At 43.2% G+C, this 12,463-nt stretch overlaps 1 protein-coding gene across 1 annotated transcript in view; it reads right to left on the bottom strand.

Annotated features, from left to right (window-relative positions):
- Positions 1-12,463, bottom strand: part of HGFAC (HGF activator) — a 43,080-nt gene that overhangs the window by 21,676 nt on the left and 8,941 nt on the right. The window contains exons 4-7 of the mRNA XM_062574495.1: positions 10,727-10,800; positions 5,623-5,736; positions 4,413-4,544; positions 3,279-3,389 (exon numbers count right to left, since the gene is read on the bottom strand). Of these exons, the coding sequence (XP_062430479.1) occupies positions 3,279-3,389; positions 4,413-4,544; positions 5,623-5,736; positions 10,727-10,800 (431 nt within the window). The remainder of the gene's footprint in view (positions 1-3,278; positions 3,390-4,412; positions 4,545-5,622; positions 5,737-10,726; positions 10,801-12,463) is intronic.

Below are 12,463 nucleotides of genomic sequence, written 5' to 3'. Positions count from 1 at the left end.
GATAACTAATTCTAAACTTTTCGCTTAGTGCCTGGATTCAGAGGTCCCTCATCAAGAGCTGTCTCAGAAGTTACTCTTCATGCAAAAAAAGTTTTCTTTCTGAAAATTCACAAGTGCATATTTAAGTGCAATAATTGTGAATTAAACTTAATTAAAAATGGATCCATGAATAACATTGAATGGCATCTGTTTTGGGAGGATTTATCCAATTCAAATATCTAGTAACTAATTCTAATACGAAGTATGTCATTTCCCTCAGCATTATTCTTCAGTGAAGTCTTTTGCCTAAACCATGTCCGAATATTTCTGAGATGGCAATTCTCTCTTTAGCCCTGCAGGTCTCTTCTTTAAGGTCTAGAAAACAATGTATTACATCAGAGAATAGAAATCTGTATTAAATACAGTCTTTTGCATATAGATCTTCTTTGTTGCTTGTATCTACAGTGTTACACTTGTCACCTCCTGTATTTTTCAGGTCAGCTCATAACTTTTCGGCCATCGCGCAGCCTTTAGGAGGAGGGCTGGGCTCTAATGGTTGCTTGCAAGAGATTTATAAGAACAGCGGAGAGGTGATTTTGAGCCCTGACTGGGACTCAGGAAAAAAGACAAATAATGAACAGATAAATAGAGATCTGTAAAATCACAGAGGTTATGATTAATCTCTGTTATTCACAGTACGAAGCGGGGAGAAATGAAATGATCAGGCAGTAGGTTTTAACCTGACAGTACAAAATGCTGCTTCTCATCACAGCTTTTTAAATTCTGGAACCTCTCGACACAGCATGCTGTGAAAGGCAAAAGCATAAATGAGTGCTAAAGAGTTCAGAAAGATTTGTGGAAAACAGGTAAAGGTATACGAAATGGGATGGCATGGGCTTCTACCAAGAAAATCCTCAAACGAGGAGGAGTATTTCTCAGTACATTTCCTGCTACTTCCATTACTTCGCAGTCATCCTCTACTCTGCCTGTGCTGGCATCTCAATAGTAATGAGACTTTTGATCTGATCCAGAATGGTACTTCATTTATTAATATTTCTGAATGTGATGGTAAAAAAATAGTTATTCTTCTATTAAAAACATACGAAGATTGATTATTCTTTGTAAATGTCAAGAGCAAAAGACATCACCATAATCACAGCCCAGCAACATTTTGGAGTATTTTTTTGTTGACTACATTGATTATTTTCTTTGTTTGGAAGAGAACAAATTTTTAGATCACAACTTGGGGTTAAAGTTGCCTCTATAAATTAATAATTTGGAATAAATACATTTTAGAGATGCTGTAACTTTCTTTGAATCAAGCATTATACCCATAGGCCATTCAGACTTAAGGGTAAGCTCAAAACTGAGTCCTATTAGGCAAGGAAAACTCTACAAGACTGCAAAAGCAAAACAAAGAAAAAAGCCAGCTGTGCTCACAGCATCAAATTGAAGGGTTGAAGCATAAATTAATCCAACATATATTTAAAAATCAATTCCACATACTGTGAGATTGCAAACCCCTGGTGCTTTCATCAGAACGCTGTTGCTTTTGTCTGATGTTACTATCAGGTCAGTAGACCCAGCACTAATTTATTTGCTTGAATTTATAATGACTAAATCCTGGCAAAGACTTTTTCATTTTTATACTTGTTTGCAAGGCCGTGACAGATAAACACACTCTTTCGGTTCTCCGTTTTGTGTGTGGGTGTTTTAGGCAGCCGAATGCAGATGGAGTGTAAGCATCTAAAGCCATTTGTTTAGCAATCCAAATGCTTGCTTTATTATTTTCAAGTAATCAAAGAGCACCTGCTTATTTCTTGTTCGGAGCTAGTCAGACAGAAACCAGTATTAGAGCTGTAACGCTGGCAGCCTGATATTTATAATCCAGGCCACACTCTGAGGATGTTTATGGACAGCTTTGCAGCTTTGGGCATGAGACGGTGATAACAAAATATGAATTTGAAAAGCAGCGTGAGCTGAAGGTGAGCAGTGCAGACCCCTCTGCGGGCTGCCGGCTTGCACAGGTGCCGTACACGTGCAGCCCTGACCCAGACCTGTGCAACGGCGTTGGCAAAGCCCATGGCAAGTCTCTACTAGTGCAGCTAAAGGACAAAGAAGCAGAGCAGCGGTAGCCTTCCTCCCTGCAGGCCAGGGACTTGCAGGAGCCCCAGGCCTGTTCCACCAGCTCAGTTTGGTACCTGGGGACCAACTGTGTTCGAGGGCCAGGTCGTAAGACGCTCAGTTGCTCATTCATTTTTGATGGCTACACCATTTTTAAAATACCAGAACAACAACAGCAACAAAATCAAATCCCAATTAATATATTAGTGTTCATTAGCTTTTCTTTTCTTTTTTTTTAACTCAAGAACTCATTCAGGTCTGACTAGGCACCCACTGTAGCTGCCAGAAGTCCTGTCTTTGGTTTTGGTGGGACCTATCTCAAAGCCTGGGGACTCACATACCCAGGAAGACTTAGCCAGAGAGTTGACAGGATCACAGACTGGTATGACTTGTTATAATTTATGCACAACACCCACTGTATTTGAAAAGTAGCCACTGATATAATTTGAAGATATAGCTCACAAATAAGCTTTAAAAATAGATTTAACCTCTCCAGTGAGAAAGGTTAAATCTTCTATCAGAAAGTTATATCAAAATTATGCAGCCTCAAACAAGAAGCAACATGGGACCAACAAGGAGGACCAAAATCTAGGTTTCTCTTCCCCACCGGTGCAAATCAGGATATTTAGCCAAGCTATGCTGAGCTAAATGTGCTATTAATTTAAGGTACAGGACATCCAAAATAAAGTATGTGCTCTTTTATCTTTGTCTACTGCTCACAACTATCTAAGGCTACCAAATATAGCCAACTGCTAAATTTTGTCAGAATATAAATCATTATTTCATGAGGGGATGGCATAAGATGCATGAATCTGTGAAGAAACATTCGCACTAGAACGCAGCCCTGGGACTCTGCTCCTGCAAAACTGAAGTATGTGCTCAGTTTTATGGGCATGAGTAACGGGATTAAATTTTTTTTGTTTAATTTTCCATAAAATTAAGGACATGAACAAATATTTGCAGAATCACGTTCTTAGTGAAGAAGAATGTGTTATGTTTTACACTGGAGGAATGCATTACACTCTTGTGTGTCACGTTCTACACGACTCTCCAATTCAGTTATTACACAAAATACCTGCGAAGGCGGAACACAACACAGAGGCTCAAAAGCACCAGCTTCACACACGTATGAAAACTCTGGAATGCCCTCGTCCCCAGCAGTTTGTTATACTTACCAATATTGCAATACTTTCCTACGTAATCTCCTTTGCAATCACATACTGTTTTCCCGTTGAAGGTAATCATTTTGCATTCACCACCATTCAGGCAAGGGTTTTGAATGCAACCTATAAGCAGAAACTAGAGGTCAAGTGGAAGGTACAGACTATACAAGAAAAGCAGTCCATCTGAACTCGTTTTAGTACTTATTCTCTATGTATGTATATTTTGGGGAATGGTTTCCCTTTTTACTCATCTCAGACCTAGAGTTGATATAAAGTGAAGACAAGAAAGCTATGCTGATTTATACCCACTGAAGTCTGGCTCACTGTTTTTGCTTTTATTGAATAATATCAGCATAGCTATTAAAAATATTATTAATGAACTGGAGATAAAATGAGGGCAATTATTATTCTTACTAGTGATGGTGATGGTGGTATTAGCATTTCTTTCTGTTCAGAGGGCTCTGCTAATTCCATGTTTGCCCCTAAGCTGCATTAAAATTTATAATAAGTTATCCAGGAGGGAGCTTGGTCAAGTATTTAGAACCTATGACCGGGAATCATAAAGGATTGAGTTAATAGTGATTTTTTTCCAATGCTCCTACAGACTTACAAAGTGTCCCAGAAAGCCAGGCTTTCTCCATGCTTCATTTTTCAGTTCTGTAAAGTGGGAATTAAAGCACTTACCTTTTTCAAAGGGTTTTTATGCAGCTTACTAAGTACTGTAAGTTACTTGGGAAATCTGGGTAGCGTGAAAGCCATAATTAGCTGACAGCATAGCCTGGCTGAATAACAAGGTAGCCATACTGCAGCTCCTACGCAGACGAGGCCTCTCTCTTGCCTCTTCCAAAACAGAGGTGCCATGCTGGCTTCATCAGCTACGGGATAGCTGAAGGACATGCCCTCCAGCTGGGTGACCAGCTGTACCCGGCACCTGACAGCCACCAAACGAGGAGGAGACTGCAAAGCATCACCCTAGCTGGGAATGGGTACATCAGCCCAAAAGCCACGAGAGTTTGGGGGCAGATGTGGGGCAAATGGGATCCTGGAGGTGGGTACAGCTCTGACATGCCTAGTTTCATTTATCCCAACTCTGCACAAGTCGATAGAGAGACTATGAAATACTGCCCAGCCAGCGTTGCCCCTCACTTTGGTGTTTGATGTTCTGGCACTCGATCCGGCCGCCCACGCACACACACTGCTCCACTACTCCTTGTTGGGCTCTTGACCAGCTCATGTCCACATCGAAGAACTCATGGAGACTGTCATCAAAACATTTCTCTAAAACACAGTTTAAAAAAATAACACAGGCTTTCTGAGGTTATGTCTTGCAAGGGATGGCACCACAGTCTCTGACATTCCCTCTTCATCCCTTCCTCTTGTTGAACAGACATATAATTGCAGCCAGATGGTGCTTCTCAGACAAGTTAACCAACATGGTGTGGAGGCCTTTAGCCACTGTAGCAGCTGCTCCGAGTACCTCCAGGCAGAGGATTTCTCCTAAGGTCCTATGAACATGACAACATCACCTTACTTAAGCTGTCCTAAAAGTTCCCTCAAGAAACACAAGTAATAAGATCAGTGGTATATACTTGTCCCACTGCACCACATGTTAATTCCCACAGGTGATGGGGTCTGATGGAGCCAGTGCTTCAGAGCACCGAGATGGCGTGTTTGCACATAGCAGGAGAGAAGTCTGAAGCTGCAGAAAAAAGGGCTTCAGTAGACAACAGCAAGCACAACTGAAAACCCTCTGTGTGCCTAATTCCTCTTCTGAAATGCAGTAAATTGGGAGCGACACCACTGACATCAGCAGCTGCAAAGCTGGAGGAATGACCCAAGGAGAACCTTTTGGCCTGGCACCTCCTTTGGAAATAAATCCACTGACGGTGGAGGAACTATGTAGTTGTAAAGCTAGCACTGCAATAAAATTTTTAATGGTCCTATGTGTGCATACACATAAGGGGTAAGGCGTCACCTGAAAGTTTGCTGCTTTTTCCTGTCTCCCTGCCCTACCTACTGGATGATATTATTAGTCATTTCCAAACATGTAAGTGATATTTACATCTTAAAAACAGCAAAGGGAGGGGAAGACGTGCTTTGTGCTTCCCATAGTTTAATACCTCGCTGGCTCAGAGCACTCTTGGATTTATAACTGTATAATCAAGCTATTTTCAGCTGTCCTGTCAGTAATGGATGGTCTGTCATAACCATTTGGAAACTTGCCTACACAAACACTCGTGCTGCAGTGGTCCTTCCCATCAAAACAGCACTACATTTCCTCATTAAGCAGACTTTAATAAGCTCTACTTTTGTGTAGCGTTTCATGTTGCAACGTCTTGTGGAAGAAGATACTCACTCATCTCGCAGTTCTTCCCCGTGAATTCCTCGGGACACACACAGCGGTACGCCCGATGGCCGTGAGCGAAGAAACAGGTCCCACTGTTTTGGCAAGGGTTGTTTGCACAGCGATCTAGAAACGCCGTGTAAGAAGCCAGTGTTAACAGCAACCAGATAAGCCACAGTCTGTTGTGTCAGGCCTCAGCTTGGGTACATTAACCACTTTGGTTCAATGCACTGGCTTTGTAGCACCACCTATTAATCTAACCAGAACAATGTTTATCCACCAGTTTAACCTGTTTTTGTTTTAAGCCATATGGGAACTATATTTATGCAGCTTTCTATAACCATACAGTAAATCACTGAGCTGAACCTTTTCCCCCAGAGTAACTTGTCCGAAGCCGGTGGGGTTCAGGGAGGCATGAGGTTGCCTGGGCAGCCGGTACCACCAGGAAGGAGATGGGACAAATGCCCACGAGATGGAGCTGTGCCTTTGCACTGGGGAGGGGAGGCTGGGGCCCTTCTTCTGCCCACGCTGCCGGCCTGCATATTTCGCATTTCAGCATAAACAACTGGGATTAGGCATTTCTCTTTCAAATGACACGAAGGGCAATTCCTGACAGGAAAAAATATTGCTATGGATTTTTGGATTATTTCTAAAATGAATGGACAGTTGAGTAAAGCCAAAAGTTTTGAAGAAAAAGGGCACAGCCAAGTAAATCTAGACCAAACAAGATTAAACTGGACCAGTCCAGTATATCTCCGCTTTTTTGAAGAATTTTTCTCAATCATGGGAAAACTGTGTGGGAGAGGAAAGGGATTACCAAGACTACTCTCTCATCCCTGTGTCGGAAGCTTAGTAACATGCAACGTAGAAGTTGTGAGAGTCTTGGTGTTGGACGGGGTCATGGGGTATACCTCCCCTGACATCGCATTGACACCTGCTGAAGAGCTGGCCCAGCAGCTTGCCTACGTTTGGATCCTCTTTTTTAATGCTAGTCAAATTCTGCAAGGGGAACCGTAGTTATTAAACTCAAGTGCTCCTTCAGCTAGACAGACTGTTGCTAAGCATAGCATGCAACGTATAAAAACACGAACACACACACGCACATATTGGGACACACGCACACACAGAGCTGAAGCAGAGCACTTAAGGCTCATTCCTGAACTTTGCCACAGCAGCGTAGATATGAAGGGCCCTCTGCAGAGACCAAAATATTTGCTTCAGAATACAGTGCTGTAATACCAGTCCTGGGTGTATTCACAGGCAGTTTCACTGCAGGATAACATCAAAGGAGAGCATGTAAAGGCAGTGACTATCCTACTGCTCCTGCCACTTGATAGTTATGAAATTTTTAATGCTGTGGTGTTTCTTCAAAGGCAAATTCTGTATTCCTTATCTCTGTCACATTCAAACTGAGATTTGGCCATCTGACCAGTACAGTAGCAGTCAGCTGATTTTTTGTGGCTGCACTAAATGTGCAGAGAGCACTTTCAGCCCTTCCTTTCTGTTCCCATTGGAGTCCCCCATTGCATCCTTTCACTATTCCTTCCAGTGCCGGCAGCCAGGCTGGCTCACCTATGGCTGCAAATGCCTCCAAGATGTGTCCCTAAGCACACAAACACACTGCATCTCCCTGTGGGGACTCCTGCCTGCAATTAGCCGTCCCACTGAACCACAGAGTGCCATATTTCTGCCTTCTCAGACATCTAAAGCCACCCAGCAGTATCTCCTCACTCTCTAAGGAAAAACACTTGGTGCTTGTTAACAGTTGTTTTAACTGCAGCTTCACCTCTCTGAGGCTCTGCTGAAGAAGCATTGAGCTTGTCTCACCTTTCTAAACAAATTTTCCCACCGTAGTTTTCTACTTCTGCCTCATATCTTCCCCAGAAGTGAGCCTGCTCTTCTCCAGAGTCACTCCTGTGATGATGCTCTTCCTTTTGCCTGTGCAGCCCACACCATTCTAGTTCTTCTTTCTGTATTAGTTCAAGCATCCCTTGAAAAAACTTGCTGTCTGGCACTATCTGGGCCTCCCTGGGGTTTTGGCAAATTGCCCGAGGTTTCCTGCCCCTCAGAAGCCCTGTCAGAGCAGAAGTCTTAAAGAACTGCCCAAGAGCTGTAAGTCCCACAGATACAGGCATCTATGCATAAGCACACACACGCACATATGTATATATATCAGCTATGCACAGCCCAGTTGGCCTGTACATATGAAGGGACTCCAAGGCAGCCCAAGCTCCCAGCCTGCCGAGGCACGGTGGGTCTGAGCCCCTCAGATCCCCCCATGGGTGCAGGCCCTTGCATTCCCACATTGGTTCCCACACCAGCACTCTCTGGGGATTTCCAGGGCATAGGGCCTGGAAAAGAGCCCCCAAAATTGGTGGGCAAGCAGGAAGCCAAAGAGATGGGAGCCAAGAGGAGGTGCAGCAGACAGCCAGCCCTGAAGAGCAAGGCTGCAGCAAGCTGCAGGAGACTTCAGCTGCGTGGGATAAGGCCAAAGCATACCAACATGCCACTTCTGTAAAGCTTATCAGAAGATGAAATGTTTCTGTGTGGGAGATTTTTGTTTTTAAAACCAGCCTAGTAAATGCTTCGGTTGGTAACACGCAAGAATGGGCTGAAAAATCCAAAAAGGCTCCCATATGGCCTACCAGCTTCACGGGGCAGGAGACAACTATGCATGGGGCTGGGGTGGCCACAGCAGTGGAAAAGGAAGCACAGATGCGGCACAAGGCACCCCTCAGCCAGGTGTGTGGAAAAAGAGAGGCACCAGGGCTCCCTGGCAAATCCTTCCCTTCGCGGTACCCAGAGACATGTGCTGTCGGACAGCTCAGACGCGGGCACAGCTCCCCAGCTTCATCGGAAAGACTTGGAGAAGCAGATAATGGGTTCAGAGAGAAACCCACCCTGGCCAAGTGGGCTGTCTTGGGTCCCCAAAGATACAAGTTGTGTAAGCTTAACTAAGTGCCTCTGTGGCAAGCTGCACTCATGGGACTGCCGTGCTTTAGCCCTGTGCTTTCCTATGTGGAGGAGCAGCAGGTAGTGCTTGGATGGTTTGCATCTCTTCCTGGCAATGGAGAACCAGCACAACAGGAACATGACCTGAAGGGAAATCTTCACTTTTTTAGGAGGGAAAAAAGTAGTAAGGATATAACAGAAAGGAGAGAGACAAGGGTGAGACAGAAGCCCTCCTGTTAACCAACAACCTGGACATTCAGTGTTTCACCAGGAGATCAAAGCAGTCACTAGTTACTTCTTCCAACATTTCAGTCTTTGGGAGGGCACTCATTAATAGGTAAGTAAAACCCTCATAACCTGATTCTTTTGAGTGCAAACTCTCCATAACATCTATGCCCGTGTTTGATATGCTTGCATTTCAAAGGCACTTACATGGCTACTCGCTTTGAGGTCAAGTCATTTGTCTGTGATCTCCTGTTAATCTGTTTTAATGCCAGGATGGAAAATAATTGGAAGTTGTTAAGTTTAATGTGATGCTGCTGCACACCGCTTAATTTTAGACTCTCAGTATGATTCAGCTAACATTGGCCTCTCAAGTGTTCTGGTAGATTGTAATCAGTTTGGCAATAAGGCTCCTGACACGACGGAGGGAATGCTGAAAACATGTCATTCGTTTGAATGTGAGAAGGGACCCTGTGAGGCTATCCAGCTGCATCCTGCAGACTAAACAAGACAGGTCACATCTGAAAGTAGTATGAAGGAGAAAAGAGGATTATCAGCGTTTAGACACACATCCAAAACCAGACTTAGGTGCATCAGGTTTGATCAGTGCAAAATCTGGCTTTTCAGTGATGATCTGTTGCTATATAAATGGAGAATTAGACATGTAAGCTCTAATAAATGAATAGACTAAGTCAGATGCCTCAGCGGGAGATTTAAAAGCAGCCAGCTCATTAAATTTGAAGCTGGGGAGACAGAGACAAGCAAGAGCTAGTTATCAAGGTAATGCTGAGGATGGAGATGCAAGTAGCCCAATGAATTTTTGGGGACATGGTGCACTCACCCAGTGTGTCAGGGACCTCATTCAATACTTTCTTCAGCTTAGGGGCAGTTGCAAACTGTTAATCATGGCAAGTGTCTTTTCCATCAGATGACAGGACGTTTTTGCAGGACAAAGGTGCTCTCTACGCTTTTGAATATATCTGTTTTATTTTGCCTTAATGCACTCAAGGTCTGTTTATTGGGCCATGTGGAAGAGAAAGTACCTGGCACCATGGCCTTGTGATGTAATTTGTTAGAGAAAGGGGACTCCCAATGTATCTTTAGTCTAAAATGTGTCCTAGGAACAGACTATAATGCTTTGGTCTCCTTTCAGAACCCCCTGCCATTTCCACTGAAGTTATAAGGAACTTATGTTGGGTAGTGGTCTGCATTTTACAAGATCAGACTCTGCAAAAATAAATAATCCACTCAATTAAAATTGACTTACAGAGAAAGGAGAGGTTGGCACGGAGCTTGGCTTCCTGTTTTAGACAATCAGAGTGAGGAAGTTGCAACACTTGAATATGGTGACCACATGAAGCTGTGGCATTGCTTAGCTGAGTAACCCTTGCATTGTTCCTCAGTACTCCTACCATGGATGCACCTAGCTCCTTGTATTCTCCGAAGCAGTCCAAAAACTCAAGGAAGGCTGTTTTTGAAGGCCTGCACTTTCCTCTGAGACCTTGAGGAAGGATAGCTGTAGGTGACTGATATGTGTTGTGGGAAATGTTTCTGGATCTTCTAAAAACATTAATTTCTCAAAGAGCCATAAAAAGTAGCTGATTAAATGAGGAGAAAACTAAAAGGCACAGCCAAGCTGTGAGGGAGAGCAAGACAACAATCTCTGTGCTCAGCTTCCACAGGAGTTCATGTTTCCGTATTGACACCACCATAATTTCCTTCCATGAGTTCAAACTGGTCAATAGAGAATATATTAAAGAGAGCATAACCTTATGCTATGGCTATGGGGAGTCATAGAGAAACTCCAGAAACAGTTAATGTCAAGGCTTGCTCGGTTCCAGGTAAAAGTAGCACAGAAGGCACCACTCCTTCCTACTGAAGGAGGCAAAGTAGGAGCCAGATATCTGAAGTAATATCAGATATCAGCAGTGGCTTGCCTTACCTGAGTGGTCTTCAGGTAACAAAGCACAGTATCCCCATTGCCTGTCACGGTCATAGTTATGTGTTGTTGAACACCTAAAAAGAATTAAAAATGCAGTTTAGTGCAGCTTTAAACAACCTGGATATTGCACCAGTTGAAGAAGGAGGATCCCTGGTGATCACCGAGCATAGGAAGTTCTTTTCCCTCTGTGTATTGGGAATGCTTACTTTAAAGATAGTTTCTGCAGAGAAGATGCTCATGAGGGTTTATAGGCTCAGGGCCACTAAAAACCACTGTGCCCCTAAAAGCATTACTTCATTAAAGCCAAGGACCTTCTTTTTTACTGTCAGTCCAGAAATGCCAAATATATATTTTTGTTCTAAAACTATGTAAGTCTTCACACTTTCATACTTCATGGAATTCATACTTTTTTCCCTAACTAGCATGTTTAATTCAAGCTCTCTTAAAAAACACCAGAAAAAAAAATATGAGGTCTTTTTTGTTAAAGATGTTCTGCCTCATTTCTCTCTAAAAACAGATTAAGAGTGAGATGTGGAAGCAGAACCTGAGAGCTCCAGTGGTGAATCACTTTCTATTTTTAAGATTAAAAAAATGAAAGGCGGAATAAAAGCCAAAAAAAGAAAAAAAAAAGTAAATTGCATCTCCTTTATTCATTACAAAACAAGCAGAACAGGACCCAATCCATTTCTGATCCCTGTCTGCTACCTTTAATGTTCTGCGGAGGCAGAAGTCTTTGTCCACAAAGGGACTTTTTCCTGGCTTTCAGTGGCAAAGATATTTTACACCCAGTTCCTTTAAAATATTTCTACTTTTTAGCTGGCCTGCCAAAATGAGGAAATGCCTGACACGGGGGTGGTTTCCAAATGCACAGATGTAGCCTCCTCTTTTTTGCTGAGCGGTGGGCTGCATCCTGCACACCGCGGGAATCCACACGCTGTGGGAATCCTGCTGAGGCCCCAGGGAGACAAAACTTTGACAACTGCTGTACAGGAGCACTTTCATTGCCCTCATCAGGCTGTCATCTTCAAGTACGTCTCAGGAGTAGCAGGAGCACGTTCACACTTTGCAGAGGAGGCAGATGTAGAGGCCACCCGAGGCGTGCGTGACTGAGCCGAGGCTGAACCCCAGAGGGCCACTTCCCATCCCAGTGCTCCCTCCACCAAAACATCCTCCCTGACCAGCTCTGATGCAGCGTAATAGATATCAGCTGTACCAGCTGTCACTACACAGGGAAACCTATAGCTGCAGGGTGTTAAGCGAAATACGAGTGTGCTTTATTTAAAGTGCCAGATAATTTATTTTTATTATGCTCAGTTTTATCGTATGTTGAACAGTTGTGTTATCAAATATCTTTTCACCCTAGGACTTCACAAGTTAGATTGCAATTTTATTGCAGAGAACATCTACCATTTTAACTGCCCTACTTTGCTTCTTAATTAGATGCTATGTGATATTTAAAATGCTTTAATTCCTGCAGAACATCTGAAGAGGCCATGCATATTAAGTTTGGTGACCTCAATTAAAATAAGGTGCATAAAAAGAAAGATACTCAATAGTCTAATACAGATTAATGTAACACATTCTTAAAGATGCTGTTTACTCAAAGACATTACGGCCCATGCGGCTCTGCTGGGAGTTAATGGAAATTTCTCCATGCCCTTTTGGTGGGAAATGGATCAACCTTTTTCAAAGGATGGTCTGTTCCATATTGGGATTAAACTGAGTAGTAAGTTAAAA

This window comes from Rhea pennata, chromosome 4 (assembly GCF_028389875.1).
Source record: "Rhea pennata isolate bPtePen1 chromosome 4, bPtePen1.pri, whole genome shotgun sequence".
Lineage (NCBI taxonomy): Eukaryota > Metazoa > Chordata > Aves > Rheiformes > Rheidae > Rhea > Rhea pennata.
Note: the sequence above shows the minus strand (reverse complement) of the source record. Positions and strands in the feature narration are given on the sequence as shown.